This window comes from Podarcis muralis, chromosome 2 (assembly GCF_964188315.1).
Source record: "Podarcis muralis chromosome 2, rPodMur119.hap1.1, whole genome shotgun sequence".
Lineage (NCBI taxonomy): Eukaryota > Metazoa > Chordata > Lepidosauria > Squamata > Lacertidae > Podarcis > Podarcis muralis.
The window spans coordinates 62,940,853-62,959,915 of record NC_135656.1 but is presented as its reverse complement, the minus strand read 5'-3'; the positions used below and the strand labels follow the sequence as shown (position 1 = coordinate 62,959,915).

Here is a 19,063-nt window from a genome sequence, read left to right as displayed (position 1 = left end):
CAATAACTGAGGTTCGACTGTACCTGTAAAACAAGAAGGGAAATGGTTTTTTAAAAGGCAGCCCTTGGACCACCCAGTAATAGTGGAAGTACATATTTTAATAAGAATTTCATTAATGCAGAAAATGGGTGGAACAGACTTAATAATGAACACATGTGGAATCAACATGAACCAGAATTAGACTGATTTGTGCATTCCTAGCAAGAGGACTTTTATCATATGCAGTTCTTGGGAGTCTGCCACAATGAACACAGTGGGACTTTCTGTTGAGTGAATGTTGCTAGGATCAGGTGTTAGGTATAGTTTTACACCTGCACTAACAAACAACAGGCACTCACATAGCCAAGTATGTCACGAATAGGTCAGCAAGTCCTCAGAAGGTGCTAGATTCTTCCTGGAGATTTGACTTGATTACCTGGTTACTTGCTTGAAGTATGAACAGCAATGTATACCAGCCAGCAGCCAGTGTGTATGGAAGAGTGGACTGCACAGATTTTTACCCTGAGAGATTTCTGGCAGCAAGTCAGCAGCATGGATGTGGTGATCTCCATACAAGAATTCAGAACCCGTTTAAAGAAACAAGGCAATAGTTTTAGAATCTGCATCGTTCAGTGCCTATAGAATGGAATGTACCACTTAGAAAAGGGGGAGGAAACAATGTGCTAGAACCTCCTCCCAAATCACCTACAGGCCAGTGGAATTCAAACTGAGAACACTGAGGTGATGCATTGGAAGACCATCGTGGCCTTGTCAAGAAGAAAACTGGCAAGGTAGACAAGCTCCCCTGAAACACAGTTTGCACCATTTCCAATGTTCAACAGTGGTATGCAGATGTAGGAGAGCATCTATTCCTTTCACTGAATCCTCATTCTTATGGTCCTTGCCATAATATATGTGCATATTATGACAATTTAAAGGGTCATACAGTGAATATTCCCTCACTCCACACTTAACTTGGGAATAAATCCCATAGATGTGGTTACTTCTGAGCAGAAATGTGTAGGATTGTACCGCAGGGCTGCCATCCTCTGCACACTTACTTGGGAATAAATATCACTGGAATAAGTAAACATATATAAGATAGGGCTCTAGCCATATGATCACAACCTTGACATCCAGATCCTTTCTTTTTCTGCCCTATTATTTCTGTATTCCAGTTCTCCAGTTTGATATGGAGCCCGAGGAAAGGGAAAAAATGGGGGGGGGGGAATGAAGGTGACACTATCATCACCATCATCGTCATCAAATTATTAGTTTTAACTCCATCTTTTTCTGAGGCATTCAAAATTGCAACCATGAGTGCCCCAGCTCCATCTTGATATTCACACTCTACAACCATCCCATAGACTGAGAGATGGTGATTGGCCCAAGGTCACTGGATGAACAGAGATTTGACTTCTCAATCCAAGACTGATGGTCCACTCACTACACCACTCTGTTTCTTCCCATGAGGTGTAGACACGCCCTGCAATAGTCTCACGTCAAACAGGGTTTTGCCGCTATTGTCATGCTTCAGAGACCTGCCCACCCTCTTTGACTAGAAGCAATAAGGGGGTGACTACCCTGTGCGGACACCACAGTCAGTAAACAATGCTTCTTGCTAGCGTTTCTCAATCAGGCCCCTTGAACACTGCTGCCTGTCTCCAGCCTTAAAATGATGTAAACTCCTCTGTGTGAGATGTGAAGTATCATGCAGAATGCTGGCAGTAAAGTATTATTTGTTAACAATATTGCAATATTGCCTGTGCCTTCCCCCCATCCACAGATAGAAAAGGAGAAGGATTTACAATGCAAGCAACAACTCTCTGAGCAGCATGACTTGCTGAAAAAAGAACAGGAAGAGAGACTCCGAGGTGAGAGCCAAAAAACCTGCTTGCAAAACATGTAAGCTTTGTTCCGTTTGCATCAAAGCACTTGGGAAACCTGTGGTCCTCCAGATGTCGTTGGACAGTCAGGAACAATGGGAGTTCCTACAGTACCTAACATCGTATGGAGAACTGCGGTTTCCCCACCCCTGCGCTATGGTATGCAACTGTTGTTGCCTCCTCATGGCTCCCTTGCTGTGCCCCACTCGCCACAATCTGCTTCCCCTTTTCAAAAGTGGCAATAGCACAGAAGTGTAGCGTGGGGGGGCAGGGGGACCATTTTTGAGGGGGTGCAACCAGGCACCCCCATGACTAGCACAGAGCTCTGGCAGCTGAGGTGTGGCAGCAGGCAGGTTGGTCTAGTGGGCAGGCGGATGGAGGCAGCGGGTGAGGAGTCTGTTGGAGGCAGGCTCCGTTCACCCTCTGCACTTGCCCTGCCTGCCCTGGGCACCAGCAACCCACGCTATGCCACTGCTGCAGTAGCAGCAACATGGATGGGGAAAGAAAGTGCCCTCCCTGCAGTATGATGGGAAGCATCTTCAAATCGGGAAGTAGATTGTCAAAAGAAATAAAGACAGCAAGTGCCTAGAGGAAAGCGAATAACCAGAGGAGGGATTACAGAAATAATGTGCTTGGCTCCAAGCTACTAAATGTTAGTGTCATTAATGAATTTGTGGCTTCTGGAAATACTTTGGTCATAGATGCATTGCAAGAAAAGGCAATGCCACTGCTAAAATACTGTGTGCCCATGAGACTCTACTTTTCCCATCCTGCCTTTCAGCAATGCCATGTTGTAACATGTTCCTAAATCAATTTTCCATTGTTAAGCTTCAATCCTCTGCTGGGTACTCCATATTCATGTCACATATTTAATTTTTCACTTCCTCTCTGTCTAAACGCTGAGCATCTCTGTCAGAAGGAGGGAGAGGGAGAGAGAGAATGTGAGAATCCTTCCTAGTCCTTCTGCTGCTGTGCTGCTCTAAGGCATGGCCTGGCTTAGTGTCCCATCATCTGGTTTAGCTCTCTCCAGGCAGACCACATGTTGAAATTGCGGTTTTGCCACTTGTAGTTTGTCTGGGAGAGATCGTGCAGGATTTGCTCATTTGGTTTGGCTTAGAATTACGTGCAAATGAAGGAAGAGAGACATGACCACAAAGATTTCAAGACTGAGTTCCATTCACGTTCTGTCCTCCTTGTTCTCTGAATATACTCTTGAGACAAACAGTGTGATGTGTTAGTACTCAGCTGTGTATTGAAGAGAACCCCTGGCTAGATCGCAGCAGGGCTTGTGTCTCTCACTGGTTTCTTCTGACCACAGTCTGTTGTTTCTCTTGCAGAACTCCAGAAAGCACATGACGAAGAGAAAGTGCTCCTGACCGAATCCTACCAAAAGTCCCAGTCATCTTTGCAGGTGCTGCCACTCTGTATATGCTCCAAGTCAGAGGCAGCCAACATGGTTCCCTCCAGATTTTGTGGACTTATAATTCCGGGTCATCCTGGCTGGGACCTGCTGGATTTAATAGCTACCTGGCCATTAGGAGTTATATCTGCTACTGGCTATAAACCCACTAAAATGTGTTGGAATATAATTAATGTTATTAATGCATACAGAATAGTGCACACGTGTTCAGGGTGGTGGGGTGAGTATGCTTGCTGGAGCACCAATTTATTCTGCCTCATATTTCTTCTCCAGGAGACTGTAGACAGATTGAGTTCCCAGATGAAGTCCTTCCAAGAGAAAATGAAACGGGTGGAAGAGTCAATCCTGAGCAGAGATTATAAGAAACATATCCAGGTGCCAGAAAACAAAACCAGCCACGATCAGTTAGATGGGATTTTTCCACCTGTTTATTAATCAAGACACAGATGTTACCTCCTTCTCTCACTGCTGGGAAAACAAAGATAATGATGGGTGGCATAGTTCACATGCAATGCTAAGCCAAACCATGGTTTAACATAAACATGCGAGTGTGTGAGCTCCTAGAGAGGAGATCGTGGCTGCTTTGCTCCTCCTTGATCACTCTTGAGCTCAGCCATGGCTTGGCTTAGTGTGTCCTCTGAACCGGGACTTATTTAGCTCTCTCTAGACTAACCCTAAGCTGGAACCAAAGCCTGTACTATGGTTTTTGGCTCGTGGTTTGTTGAGGGGAGCTAAACCATGACCCTGGTTTCAGGAAACCTGCTAAGCCAAGCCATAGCTTGGCTCAGCATAGTAGCAAAACAAACCAGGGAGGAGCAGAGCAACCATGATAATCCCTGCTTGTGAATCCCAGCTAAGTTATGGTTCAACTTAGGGCTTGTCCACACTTATGCTTGTCCCATGCTTGGAAAGTAGAGCTCCAAGCGGTTCTCTGCTTTCCCCATGCTTTCTAGGAACTGGTCCAAGCAGTTTTGCCTTTGCTCCACCATCCCTTGGAAAATGCACTCATTAGCTCTAAATCTGATAGATGCTTGCTCTGATTTGGCAGTAAACAGTGGATTTTCCAAGAGGAAAGCAGCAGGGCAAATGGAAGTGTGGATGTGCAAACCTGGCCAATGTATGGGTCCAAAGAACAACGCTTATTGAACAGAAAAATGGGAAAGAGGAGAGTGCTTACCCCTACTTCTGTTCTAAGCATCCATTTGGCATTGTCGTACCATAAGCACAAATAAAGTCCACTTGACACCTCTACAAGTGAAAGCAATACTTGATCTCTCACCCAATGAATGCAACATGGATTGATGACTTGAATGTGTGAAAGCAGTTGTAATGGAACAAACCACCACAAGGAGAACATTGTTCAATGCAGTGCTTCCCAGTGGAGGGGGTGCACTCGCTAATCTCTGAGTCATTGAATAATGTACTTGCATGACCAAATTAGCCCTTGTAGTGCAATTCTAATCATGTGTAGAGAGATGTCCCAGTGAGTTCCATGGAGTTTATTCCCAGCCATAGGTTCTAGAATTGTGGGCCTAATCTCTCACATGACTGGGGAGACAGTGAGTCCCTGGATGTAGTCTTGGTAGTGGCGCCCACCCTGTGGAATGCCCTCCTACCAGATGTCAAAGAAATAAATAACTATCTGACTTTTAGAAGACATCTGAAGGCAGCCCTGTTTAGGGAAGCTTTTAATATTTGATGAATTATTATATTTTGCTGGAAGTTGCCCAGAGTGGCTGGGGAAACCCAGTCAGATGGGCGGGGTATAAATTGTTGTTGTTGTTAATGTGGTTCTCCGTGAAGATCTGCTTTGCCAGCTTTCTAGTTAAGGGTGCATTTTGACATTTCCCCTGTTGTTTTCTAGGATTATGGGAGTCCCAGCCAGTTCTGGGAGCAGGAACTAGAGAGTCTACATTTTGTCATTGAGATGAAGAATGAACGCATTCACAACTTGGACAAAAAGCTGCTCAACCTGGAAACGGTGGTGGGTTCGATGTACTCATTTTCATAGCTATTCCTAAGACTTGGTGGGGTCTTGCACAGAGGACCTTGTGGTCTGCCGTTCAAAACTAGCTAATTTCTGAGTTTTGTACCACAAGCACTTTCTCTTGAGAAGGGCTGGAGAACCTGTGACCCTCCAGTTGTTTGTGGATGACATCCCTCATCGTCCCTGACCATTGGCTATGCCAGCTGGGGTTGATAGGAGTTGGAGTCCCAATAACATCTGGAGGGCCGCAAACTCTTCAGAACCTCGATCACCAGACTTCTGTGGCTCCCTGCAGAAGACAACACATTCCAAGTCCTGCATCCTGGCCTTTAAACTGCCCCCCCCCCTCAGCAAGACCAGCATCCAAGACCAGGGCCAAATTACACACAGTGCTAAGTGTCTTGATTGAAATTCACGACTGTGAGTTCAGATGTGGATAGCAGCTGTGTTGCAATTGCATTTGGTGTTTGATCACACCCTTGGCCTGCTTACAGATGGAGAGAAATTTGTTGCTCGAGGAGAAAGTTAAAACCCTTCAACAGGAGAATGAAGATCTCCAAGTTCGGATGCAGAACCACATGACAGTGACAAGGTGAGACCTTCAGCTGCAGTAAGCATCTATTTCCCACTTCACCTTGGTGAAGGGCCCTTGGGACGGTGCACCTAAAGAGGGCCCAGGGAAAGCCTATGGGTCAGGACCTAGATTCAGTGTGCTTGTCCTGCATAACCAGATGCAGCCCACCAGAGACTGTACATTGTTCTAAGTGACGCTAATAATTGTGTTTTTATATTGTTGTAACCCACCATTGGGCCTTCTAGAGAAACCCTATAAATCAAAATAATAATTACAACAATGGCAATAGGATCAGCACAGACAGCATAGCTGTGGCAGTGCCAAACCAGCTACCACAGTAGCAAATCTTTGTACTAGAGAGGACCTCTTCTCTGATGCGCTTCCTGCTCAACTTCCTGTGTCAGTGTGCTATTGTGATTGGAAAGGTTGCTATAGAAAGAAAGAAAGAAAGAAAGAAAGAAAGAAAGAAAGAAAGAAAGAAAGAAAGGAAGGAAGGAAGGAAGGAAGGAAGGAAGGAAGGAAGGAAGGAAGGGCTCAATTAAGGGAATCTTTGGTGGTTTATAAAAGCAATTTTCTGAACATTTGTAGTGTGTGCATTTCACGTTCCCCATACCCAATTTCAATACCATTACATTTCCCGACAGTATTACATCTTCCCACTTCATTTGACAGAGGTGAGAAAGTGCTCATGATGAAAACTGAGGGCCACTCGCTTAAGATGTGTAACTGCCTGCTATGTGTTCATTTTTTACTTACAGGGGCAAGGGAGCCTGATTCCCATTGTGAAGACAGCCTATGGGAAGCAGGGGGTCTATGGAAGGGGAGGCATATCTCTTCACCTCCCCCCTGGGGCCTGAATGGAGATTGGTCCCTCCACAAAGCTTGGCACCAATATGGACTTTCCACTCCCCATAGGCCCCACTTGGGGGTGTTGTGATTGTCATTTTGATCTCAGTAGAGGGAGTCTTCCCTCCTGTCTCCATAGCGGCAAACACTTGGGGATGAAGACGAGGGGAAACGCAGTTGCCTGCTACATGTCCAAGTTGGTCCCACCAGCCTCTGTCTCTCCACCGGTTCTAGGACTCCAAAGTCATTTGACTCTGTGCTTCTGCCCTGCAGGCAACTGTCCGACGAGCTCCTCACTCTCCGCGAGTCCCTGGAGAAGGAGTCACAGCTGCGAGCGCAAGCTCACCGGGAGAAGGAAGAGCTGCTGTACCGAGTGCTGAATGGCGACTCTCCCCACCCGTTCCCTATCTCCACGGAGGCAACACTCATCGCTACGTAGCATTCGGATAGGCCAGAAAGACTGGGGTGGGGCAGGGAGGGGAGAGGTGGTTCCTTCCTTTTGTTCTAGGCCTCTCTATTGTCGACCAGACCTAGAACTCTCATGCTGAGTGGCACTCGGGTGCAAGGAAGGTTCCGGAGGTTCCGTGTGCTTTGATTTTCTCCCATAGGTGGCCTCGTTTTGTGACACTTGAAGAGGTTGAATTGGCCTGCCTTAGGAATGGGGGGGGGGGGTTTACTCCGCATCCCCTCACACACAAAAAGAGGTCAGCTTTAATGCTAGCCAAGACATTTCTGTGTATGCCACTAAGCACTGACTAAGGGTCTTGCCCCACCCCACCCCCTCAGGGAGGTAGCAAGACTTGCTACCTCATATATATTGGGCCAAGGTAGAAATGGCGGAGATACGGTGGGAATCCGAGTGACCCATAATTTAAGATTTCAGTAGAAAAAGCTGTAGGTGAGAAGAAGTCATAGGAGAGTAGAGAGGCAATGGAAGTTTGAAGGCGCAGGCCCAGATCCGAACATCCTTTCATCTGCCAGGTTTTGGAGGAACCAAAGTTTGCATGCCCACAACTGTTTTGGTCTGATTGCATTTTGATTCCTAAATGCAAAACTTTGAGAACTCAGGCAAAAATATGTATACAAACTTCTGTGGTTGAGGTCCATTCTAGATGTTCGCCCAGTCACAAAGGAGCTACTTATCAGCTCCTGTGTTGCTAAGAGAACTTTCTCTCTCTCCAGAAAATGACTCTGCTGTGTCATTTTCTCTGCTCGATGACCATAATCTTTTTACATACCCTCCTCCATGATGTGTTCAGTCCCTGCCCACATGGCTGCCATCATTTCCGTGTTGAAACTGCTGCATCAGATAAGCAGCTGCTGACACGGCTTGGGAAAGAATTGAACGGACACCTCCTTGGGCTCGGTTCCTTTAAAAAAAATTTTTTTTTCAATAGAAGGTATTTTTGCCTGCTTTTATGAGTTCTTTGTCAGTTTAGAAAACAAGAGATTGGAAATGGCCTTAAAATTACAAGCCTTTGGAAACCAAGGGATTTTTTTAAAAAAAAAGCAATTTAGCTTCTTGAGAAGCTGAAAAGGAAGCTGGTGCCCTCCACTGGTTGTGATGAAGCAGTGCTAGTAGTTGCAGAGAAACGGAAGTTGCTCCAGGCTGGAGAAACTAGAGGCTAAATAGATAGCAGGTGCACGTAATGGTTATTTTATGGGTTTTTGTTTTAAAAAAGAAAAGATGATTTGAATTGAGACAAAGGGTGTGTAAAATGTCTTGATTCTAATCAAGAAGTGTTTTATACTTCCCTGCGTGGAAACGGTGGTTTGTACTGTGTATGTGAATGTAGCATGTAGTGCAAAAACAGTGGCACATAGCAGTAGCGACGCTCAGGAAAAACCAGTGAACTGCTGGTTGTTACCTTGAGAGAACGTCACACAGATCTCTGCAATGTGTGGGCCACCCAGCCGAATGCAGCCCCACCGGCTGTGTCTGGTGGTCAGCCAGGTGTTTCCCACAGACACATGCACACACTCATTTTTTAAGTACCCGATAGATGACAAAACTAGGAGACTGTTCACAGCCGGTGGGCTGCGTCACAGCCAGTGGGTTGCGAGCTGTGGAGGCCTAGCTCAAAGGCGTGGGTTCCGCTTCTGCAGTATGGCTTGGCGACAGTGACGTTTGTTTGCTAACGTGTTCAGTTCCTGAAATAATAATTCGGGCAACCAACAATTGGATCCCACCCAACCCTCAGTCTTGGCAAACCTTTATTTGTCATTCCTCACATATAATGCAGCTCTGTCTGCAGTGGTGAAATGGTTTTATCTTGGAGAAACACAGCTAGCTTGTAATAACGCTGTATCTAATTGAGGCTTTCCACAAAATTTCAGTATGGTATCAGTTGGAAAATCTGTCACTAGTGTATGACAGAGTGATGATAAGTGGGAGTGAGAAACTGCTAACTAGTGATCACAGTAAATATCTCATATGTGTGTGTTGGTGAAAACCTCTCACCCGCTTTGTTATTTTTTTAAAGTGATTTTCTCTCTCTATAGCATTTATTATGTAAGTTATGAAGCAAATTCTGTGTGGATTTTAGGGAATTGGCAGAGGGGGTGGAAATAATCGAAGTGACCGAGTTTCTGGTACTGTAGTTAATGCCAGCACTTTTCTGATCTGGCCTTAGTGCTGCTAAAGGAATTCTGAGGCATGGGAGGGCTATTGTGTCAGTCGAAAAGCACATGGATGCAGAAGGGCCCAGATTCAATCCCAGTTTCCAGGTAAAGGTAGTCAGAATGGAAAAGATCCTTACCTGAGAGTTGCTGCCAGTCAGAATAGGCAATATGGACTAGATGGACCAGTAATCCGACTTGGCATAAAGAACTTGGGAAGCTGTGTTATAAGAAGTCTGACCATTGGTCCATCTAGCTCAATATTGTCTACACTGACCGGCAGCAGCCCTCGAAGTAGAAACATTCCCAGACCTACCTGGAGATGTTAAGGAGTGAACCTGGGACCTACTGTGTGTAAAGTAGATGCTTTCAACCACTGAGCTATGCCCTTCCTCAGACAAAACTTCATATAGCCCTGCGAATGCAAGGAGGTTGCTCACCCTCTCCCTGAACAACTCACTTCTTCAGAGAGTAAGCACTGCTGAGCATGTTATGTGTCACTTGTAGTGGCAGCAGGGGTTGGGAAAAGGTAACTACTCTTCTTATTTCACTATTGTAGGCTATTGGAACCACAGAGCCTCACCAACGTACCCTTTCCCAAAGATGTCCAAAATTTGAGATCTACCCACACCATACATTTGAAGCACTCTTAGACGACAGCCATGGTTTTCGCCAAAGGATCCTGGGAACTGTAGTTTGTTAAGGGTGCTGGCCACACAGACCTATGGTAACCAGCAGCACCCTTAACAAACTACAGTTCCCAGGATTCTTCACAAAAACTTGTGTAAGAATGGTTTGAACATAGGGTGTAGATGTGATGGTCAGCGTTGTCTTTCCCATAGGGCTTAGTGGTGCGTCGCGCCAGGGCACCGGCCTCTCAAGGGCACCCCAGCAAGTGGGGGAGCTGCGCAACTTTGCCCGCAGCCTCCCCTTTCCCTGCACGCCCGCCAGCTGCGCCCCACCAACCATAAGGCAGCTTCCTCCCAAGCCTCTGCGGGGATCGCTCTCCCACAGCGGCATGGGGGAGAGTTGCACCGCCACCCCACCCCCCCATGACTGGCAGTGCGCAGCTATGGCCACCCCAACACTATCCGTGGTAAGTTGGGAGTGCTGGGCGGATATTTGTACCACGGCGTCGCATCTGCTAAAGACGGCCCTGGTGACTGTAGTGCTGAGTCTGCACTGTATGTCTCAGAGGACTTGTGAGGGGGGAAAGGGCAATAACAACACTTTTTGGGGGGTTGTCTCTAGCCAGCTGAAAGAATGTAAGGCCAATGACCCATCTAGTCCTCCATCCTGTTCTCATGTGGTCAGCCAGATGCCTGTGAAAAGTCTCAAGCTGGACATGAACACAACCCCACCTGCCCACAAATGGTATTCAGAGGCATAATGCCCAGAGCACTTGAAGGCCTGAGACAGCCTGCAGATGCACCTCTACCAACTCTTCCTGGAAGTGAAGCAGCACAGAAGAAGAAGACTTCTGAACCAACAGTTCTCAGGACAGAAACTCCCCAAAGGCTCTGCAGTCCCAGTGAAGGGAGCCAAAGTTGACACCAGATCCAAACGCTGTCAGGCACCTTTAAGAGGTGATACAAATAGCATAGAGTAGCATTAACCAGGTGGCTCTTTCAATCTATTGAGCTGGTTTTCTTGACTCACCCATTGTAGTGGCCACCATCAGGCAAGGTGTTTCTTACCATAAGCCTTCAACCACCCAGTCCAGAATCAGAGCTGGAAGCAGGCCACGAAAGGATGACAGGAATAAAACCTTTCACTTTTTTTTCCAGAAGAATACAGGGCCCACTCCATTACTTATGTCAGCTTTCAATACTTTGCAAGACGGCCAGTGGATAAGCCTAAAAGTGTATACTCAGAAGTAAGCCCCCTTGAGTTCACTGATTCTTACACCCAGGTAAGTGTGTAGAGGATCGCAGCCTCCGTCGTAGAAGCGCGCCTTGAAATCACTGGCTAATGAAATACGTGAAGTACGCCTTAGCGAAGGAGACAAAGGGCAGGACTCTGTTTACAGTTATTAACAAAGGAGGGTGCTTATTTTGATGAGAGTTTGGGGATCTGATCCAGGCATTGGCTCTCTCATTTCTATGTTAGCAAACAGGGATGGGTGTTTTGTGTTTCTGTTCACTTAATGATAACAGGTTTTATTATTATATTATTCAGCCTGCTGCAATAGCATGAGAAAGTTGTAAAATGGCGGCTGGTGGAAATTTTCCAGTGTTGCAAAATGAATGTACTTTCTTGCAGCGTACAAATGAATGAAATGTACTTTCCCTCCCATTTCTGAAGTATACTTGTTCTTTATAAGGGGGGGGGGGGATGTTTGGCCTCCTTCTCTGCCATCCTCATAACCTCTTGATTTATTTCTTGGTCCCCTGGTACATATCCTTCTTTCCTGATTATGGGACTGCAGGGTGATGCTGATTGTTGGCAACAATGCCGTGTGTGTGTGTGTGTGTGTGTGTGTGTGTGTGCTCTTGCAGAAAGGGGGGTGGGGAGGTCATGAGAAATGGGAGGGGGAGACTGAAAGCTGTTCTCTCAGTCGCCTCCCAACATGTAACTGCAAGCTTCCTATGGCTATGGTCCTACACATATGCAATAGAAGGTGGGGCCTTCTGAATTAAGCAGGACATCTGAGTACATGCTTGGGACCTGCACAACTGTGTACATACAGCCCTGACGACTCCATCTGGCTATTTAGTCTGGGGAGATGGTTTATAGGAGCCCACTGCTACACGCATGGAACACTTGGATCCAAGCCAAAGAATTTAAACACCCTTCCCTGATGGGTGATGCTTCTGAAGACTCTGCAGCCTCTAGTAAAAAACTTTATAGTGAAGAGCATTTCAGTTCAGTGGAAAATCACTGGGCCTGCACCTAAAATTGGCTACTTAGACCTAGAGAGGGAAAACAGGCACCCTGGAACTTGTTACTTAGAACCAGTTAAGAAGTACAGATGAAAATGGACATCATAAGCAACTGGGTAAAGTCATAAAAATAAAATAAAATAGACTGATGTTGCCAAAATGACTTTAGTGCCTTCCTGGAAAATCTCTGGTTGTTCTACCTCTAATTTTCTCTCTTAAGTTTTCTTTGTGAAGGCCTTTTTTCCTTTCCTTTTTTTTAAAGAAGCATTCAGTGATGCAAATTGCTACCTGATAAAGGTTTTACCATCTCCACAAGGGCCAGAGCAGATGAGATGGCAAGAACTCCCAGCTCTACATTTTGTCCAATAGGACCTACGGGGTAGATATGGATGTGGGTAATACAGATTTGGACTGCAGTGCTGGGGGACTTTAAAAAATAAATAAATCGCCTACTTACTGAAATTCTGCTCATGCGTACCTGCCTTCGAAACTGCTGTTGCATGTACACGCATATATGCCGGAACAGGGCATATAGCTGCTGGCAGGGATCTCAATTGGGAAAATTGCAGGGTTAACCCTCCGTAACCAGACAAATGGTCCCAATCCCGTCTGGAGTCTCTCCAGGCTGATATATACATAACATTTAAAGAGGGGTGAGATCGGATCATAGATCTCAATAATCTTGTTTGGCCCTGTGAATAAGATGTTCACACAGAGCCAGAATTCCCAAGATAGCATTTTTCTGGCAATAGTCATGAATATCTTTGAGCGTTTTCCTGTCTTTCACAATATCCCTGCGAGCAAAAAGATTCTGCTTCAAAAAGATTCGTGCTACTTTAATGAGTCAAGCATGAAAAGGGTAAAGGACAAAATAAAAGAAGGCAACTATTTATCCCCCGGTTTTTGATGGCAGCCTCTAGTCTTTGGATTTCCAGTAGGACCTGGACTTTCAGCAATGCAGGACCAGAGGTGGTTACCCAGACTTTGCCTTCTTCGGGGCTGGTGAGGCTGGAACCAAGCGAATGCGGGTGGACACTGCAGTGCCTCCTTGCAGATTTTCAGCGGTGCAGGTGTACAAACCATCATCCACAGCACGTGCTTCATCAACGTAAAGGATGCTCTCAGATTCCTGCTGCACCTGCCCACCACGTCGCACCAAATCTGTGCGTTCGCGAATGTAGGGTGGTCTGCCAATCTGAAAGTGAGAAAGGACATTATTTGAGAAACATGGCAGACCACATGGTAGTCAGTGCACAAGAGAGTTTAGCAGTGGCTTTTCCCAGTGTGTGGAATTCTAGCGGCACCCACTCCTGTAACTTGGAAATTATTCAGGTGCAAGCAAACCGCATGACAAGGCTGCCTGGTGTTTATCTGCAGAGGAACAATTTGTGTTTTCATTCTGCCTCTGGCCTACTCATTTGAGGAGGTCAGGCCAATCATTATTCAGCTTATCTTTGTACGCTCTCATTGGCTAGGTTTGTGGGTTTGGCTAGCCTTTGTTCAATTTCTAAGGGGGAAATTCCACAGATCAGCAGGAAAGGAGACGGGCTTAAAAGACCCGTACTGTTACAGTACAAGCCACTTTTCTTATCCCACACCCACTCACCCCATCAGCAACCTGTTACCTACTTGCTGTCCTGGATATTCCCACGTGAAATCGACAGCAATTTCTGATTCCCCAAAGACAGTGCACGTGACATTGAAATTGTCTCCAACACGGAAGGAGGCCACTGAAGCTCTGATAGCTGGCTTGGGAACTGAAGAAGGATCTGCAGAGTTGGAAATAAAACACACACCAAAAGAAATCAGCATATAGGCATCAGTTTCTGCCGCTGCCCCATTGCTCCTTGTGGAGTTGTTAGATAGGCATGGCATGACGAAATTCTACAGTTCTCCCACTTGGAGCACAGGCTGAATGGAAATGGGGCAGTGGATCCTGAGTCTGAGGCCTCTCCCACACTGTCTCCAGCCTTAGTGATGCTCTGCGACAAGGCCTTGCCTGTGAAGCCTTCTAAATCTGACTAGTAGCCTTTGTGCAAGTCCAGCAATGGGCAAATATTTGCATCAAGGTGTCACTGATAGAATAATGACTCCAAACTTTGATAGGTGCCGCCAACACCCTGCCGAATCAGAATTACTTCTTGCCTGGAGAAAAAGGCCTCATTCAATGGACATCATGGAAAGTGACAATACTTTCCACTCCCTTCTCATAGGCTCTCCCAGATTCTGCCTGGGTCCTGATTGCCTGGGAGTTGTATATAAATCATTTTAAATTAGGTTAGAATCAGTTTTGGGCATTCCTTTGCAACCTGTGGTCAGCAAACCAAGACTCCTTTTCCTTAATTGGCATGACAGTCTCCCTGAGCATAAGCACATCCCTTGGATAGAATGAACACACCTGTATTCTCATAGTCACATTCCCTTTTGCAAAAGAATGGAACTGTTTGATCCAGCCTTTCTCAACCTGTGGGTCCCCCGATGTTGTTGAACTACAACTCCCATCATCCCTAGCTAGCAAGGCCAGAGCTCAAGGATGATGGGAGTTGTAGTCCAACAACATCGGGGGACCCACAGGTTGATAACCGCTGGATTAGATGAACTTTTTTTTATCTCTAAAGCAGCCACATACCCTTTGGGGACAGTTTGGGCTGAATTAATCTGAATTTGACAAGCTGAGTTTTAAAAAGACATTAAAATGAAAAGGCAAGCAAATTGGTGGACTTTTCTTTCTCCCTCTCTCTTATACACATACACACACTTGAGAGATAAAGAGATAGATGATTAATTGTTAAGGCAACTTACAGTTCACATAAATCAGCATGTATTTTGTGGAGATCTGCCTCACCCCATCCACATTGGCCATGCAGAAAAGGGAGCCAGCATGGGAAGGTTGTGGGCGGTGGATGATGAAGCCCCTCTTCACATCATGCGAGATGTCTAGTCCATCCACAAGCACTTTCTCAGGGGGGAACTCCCGGTGCAGCGTCACTTTGGCTGCTGGATTTGTCACCTGGCACGGCAGCAGGGTGGGGTGGTTTGTACGCAGCTGAATCACTTCATAGTAATCTTCTGTGGGCACAAATAGCTCCTGAGGGTCTGAGGGGGAAACAGAAAGGGGCATTTGGATGTGTAGAGACAGTGTCTTCTCCTGGGCAGCGCCATACATTATTGTCATCTATAGCCTCTCTAGAAAATCCACATGCAATCATTTGTCAAAAAAGCTGCTGCCTCTCAACGAAAAGGGTTCCCAGCTTTTGAAATGGCACCTTTGGACTAATCCCCAGGCCATACCCCCCACCCTCCACAGCCATTTCATTTACCAGTCCTCCTCTCACCCTCCTGATGGAATATGCATGGACCGAGGATGGCTGGTGGTGCTGTAAGTGTGTTTAAAAGTAGCCAACTGCACAGACGCAATATTCACATTTGCAGCTCCACCCAGTTTTCTTCTGGCCCTGCCCAGTATTGTCAAGTGACCCTCATGAGTGTGTGGGGGTGTCTTAGGAAATAATGACTAGGAAAGGGGAAACCAAAAGCAGGGAGGAAGAGGTCCAGCCCCCACCACCTTAATCCAAGAAAAAAGCCTGGCCTGTGAAGAAGATGAATGTTTTGCCCATCTTGTCCTCTCCATCACGACACTCGCTGTCACGGCACTGGAAGGACCAGCAGCTGTACTCGCCCGTGTCTGCCGCGGTGGAATTGGCGACGGTCAGCTGACTGTGCCTCTCAAAGTGTTTGATTCTGAAAGAGACAAGGGCGAAGGTGAGGCAAGGAAGAGCTTTCCCCTCCAGACCTGGGACATTCCATCCATAAGCACATTCACCACTGAACACAAGACCATGTCACATCTATCCAACACAAACAGTTGCCATCAATATGCTCACCGCAGTCGCCTCTCCACGTCGTCATCGTCCAAGTAGGGAGGGTATCTCCATTTGACCGCCTTTCCTTTGCAGCGCAAGTCAAGGGCTTCGCCTGCTCTTAGCACCAGCGTATTGGACACTTTCTGGAACTGCCCCTTTGCCACTGCCCTGGTCAGAATGGTCAGCTTCCCTTCCCTGGGAACAGTCGTGGCTTTAACTTGGCTTTTCTTTAGAAACTTTGGAGGCCCCTGTTTAAGTTTTTTACTTGGCACTTTGGGAAATTTGGAGCCACTGGCTTTTGGCTCCTTCGTGGCTGCCTTCTCCGAAGCTTTGGAAGGCTTTTCTTTTTGGCATTCAGCTACAAAGATAAACATTTATATGAAACATCACAGTAGTGGCCTTGACCTTCACTTCATATATACATGATATAGGACTGGTGTCACCAGTCTCTTGCACCAATCCTATTTTTTTAAACTTTCTATTTATGAACGTCATCTTGCCACACCCATCAGGACTATTGCCAATTGAATACAAAGAGCTACCTTGGAAGTCAAACAACTTAGGAGTCAAACGTTTAGGCTCCCAAATGCCGCAAACCTGGAAATAAGTGTTCCAGTTTGCTAACGTTCTTTGGAACCCAAACATCCAACGTGACTTCCACGGCTTCCAATTGGCTGCAGGAACTTCCTGCAGCCAATCAGAAGCCGTGCCTTGGTTTCCGAATGTTTTGGAAGTCAAATGGACTTCCAGAACAGATTCTGTTCGACTTCCGAGGTACCACTGTACACAATACACTACAGATATTAAGCTTCTCCCAAGTGCGTGCTCTCCAACTGCTTTGGACTACAACTCCCATCAGCCCTTGTCAGTGCTGCTGTGCTGGCTGGGACTGATGGGAGTTGTAGTCCAAAACAGCTGGAGAGCACCTGGTTGGCAGTGGCATGGTGCACATGCATGGGCAAGAGCCCCCAATTGGCTCCACTGGTGCATTTACTCCCCACAGACCTTGCTACCACCTTACCCGTCCTGGCAAGCAGCAGCCAGCGACTCACCTGACAGGAGGTCAGGTAAGTACCTTGGTCCCACCACACCACCTGCTATTGCTTCTCTGGACTTGAGCTCAAATGAGACCCACAAGCACTGGAACCAGTTGGCAGCCCTAGGGGTTCACAGAACACCTTGCCTTAAAGGAGGCTTCCTATCTTTGCCTGCAGAATGAATTTCTCCCACTCTAAAAAAGCTCAATTAAAATTTTGGACTCTTTGCAAGTATAGTCCACCCAAACCATGACATTCTCAAACGGTCCTGATATATCATGTTCAGCAAATCTTCCGGCAAATGTGATTCTGCAAGTTTGCTGAGTAGCTTTGTTCTCTTGTCTGCCCCTTCACTAAAGGTGTACCTAGGGATTGGTTCGGGGCAAGGGCAGGTACCCAAAAAGGACCTATCAGACTATGGAGTGTCACTGTGTGACAACACAGTGATGCTGCAATGATAAGATCAAAAGCGGAAGAAGTTTCCTATCCTTGCACCACGACACAAGGGCATTTGGGGTTGTTTTGCCCTTCCTCCTCGAATTGCCCTCATTCTGGATGCTTCGAGTATGTGGGTCATGTAAAATGTAGTAATTTCTAATGTGGTTATTGTGGTAAAGTGGGTATTTTCTGTAGGAGGGTGCGAATACAGCTCCTTGCCAAGGGTTCAAAGGAGCCTAGGTACGCCTCTACCCTTCCCATATTTATAGCAGTGTTCCCAATTGTTTGGACATGTTGGAAATCTGCACTTGCAATCTAGTCCAAGGCCAGGTCAAAGCTCAGGAGCTGATCTCTACCCCAGATTGGCTCCTGGTGTACGGCAGCAATGAGAGGCTGTGGGTGTTCATGCTCCCCACAAGAAATTCCTTGTGTGGGAAATGGAGAAATGCCCTGAGCATTTTAACATTTATTTTTCTGCTAGAGAAGGGAGAGGAATCGTAGGAACACAGAGGGACAAAGGACAAAGGAAAACATGACTTACCCCAAACAAAGAGGAGGGTGAAGCAGCTCCAAACAGCCAGCACTTTGAAATTCATCCTGGGACGAACCAGAGACAAGAAAATGTGTCTCTGCACACCCAATTTACAAGTGGCGAAGTTGCTACGTGCTGCTGCAACTTTCACAGCTTAGAAGAAATCTCACACCAAAGTGTTCTCCTTGGTGGGCGGGGAAGCCGAGGGGGTGGGTAGTAGGGGGTAGGAAGGAGATTTCAAAGCAAAGCAAACTCATGGCTTGCCCCTTTCAACAAAACCCCTTTCACACATGAATGCCGCAAGGGGTCAGGATCCGACAGGGGAGGTGAATAGGCCTATTCAGTGCAGCACTCTGTCAGACGCGCTCCAGGCTTAAAACCAACAATTTCCAATTACAAAATATTATGGCTGATCCCTTTTCAGATGCATTCCACAGAAAGCAGTGGGGGGTGGGCAGAGAAAAGAGTTGATGTTTCTTAGATTTAATCAAAGTAGCTCAGGCGAGGACCAGTGCCTCTCTCCATTAGAGATGGAAGAGTTTCTACATTTCTGTTTTCTCAGTTCTTCTTCTTCATTTCTCTAATATTCAGTTCTCCACATTTCCCCAACATTATGAGATTTGTTTATTTTTAAAAGTCCTTATAGAAATTTCTCAGAGTTTTAGCTTGAATTTCTCATAGTGATACACATTTTTGTATATTTTGCCCAATATACTATTCCCCCAAGCAATTTCCCCTAATTTCTTCTATGTTACTTTCACTAACATATAGCTGCATTTTAGGATACATATTGTTTCAGGAACCCTGGACCAGATAGGAACTAAACCAAAATTCTCCCACCCTCCTCCTCCCAGTACAGATCCAGAGATGCAGTAAAGCTGCAGATATTCATCAGATCCTCTGAATACTAAGATGAGATCCTTGAAGAAAGGACAGTCTACAAATGTAACAAATAAATTAAAATATGAATGCTTTACAGCATCTTTAAAACGAATGTCTT

The 19,063-nt window shown here is 46.2% G+C and overlaps 2 protein-coding genes across 2 annotated transcripts in view; one reads left to right on the top strand and one right to left on the bottom strand.

Annotated features, from left to right (window-relative positions):
* CCDC69 (coiled-coil domain containing 69) overlaps positions 1-8,458 on the top strand; it is a 30,925-nt gene extending 22,467 nt beyond the window's left edge. Inside the window, exons 4-9 of the mRNA XM_028718308.2 lie at positions 1,766-1,853; positions 3,203-3,276; positions 3,559-3,660; positions 5,150-5,269; positions 5,767-5,864; positions 6,966-8,458. Of these exons, the coding sequence (XP_028574141.2) occupies positions 1,766-1,853; positions 3,203-3,276; positions 3,559-3,660; positions 5,150-5,269; positions 5,767-5,864; positions 6,966-7,131 (648 nt within the window). The 3' untranslated portion in view covers positions 7,132-8,458. The remainder of the gene's footprint in view (positions 1-1,765; positions 1,854-3,202; positions 3,277-3,558; positions 3,661-5,149; positions 5,270-5,766; positions 5,865-6,965) is intronic.
* Positions 8,459-13,008: 4,550 nt separating this feature from the next.
* On the bottom strand, positions 13,009-18,261 carry LOC114591365 (platelet-derived growth factor receptor-like protein). Its single transcript, XM_028718306.2, has 6 exons — positions 18,073-18,261; positions 16,078-16,414; positions 15,783-15,934; positions 14,996-15,289; positions 13,823-13,962; positions 13,009-13,388 (listed from the first exon to the last, which is right to left on the bottom strand). Exons 1-6 carry the CDS (start codon positions 18,125-18,127, stop codon positions 13,167-13,169), a joined length of 1,200 nt encoding a protein of 399 aa, XP_028574139.2. The 5' UTR covers positions 18,128-18,261; the 3' UTR covers positions 13,009-13,166.
* Positions 18,262-19,063: the final 802 nt, after the last annotated feature.

Coding starts and splice junctions, on each gene's coding strand:
- LOC114591365 (XM_028718306.2), bottom strand. CDS start 18,127: ATGAATTTCAAAGTGCTGGCTGTTTGGAGCTGCTTCACCCTCCTCTTT. Junction 15,935..16,077: donor GACGTGGAGAGGCGACTGCG/GTGAGCATATTG, acceptor TGTCTCTTTCAG/AATCAAACACTTTGAGAGGC. Junction 15,290..15,782: donor AACATTCATCTTCTTCACAG/GCCAGGCTTTTT, acceptor TTTCCCCCTCAG/ACCCTCAGGAGCTATTTGTG.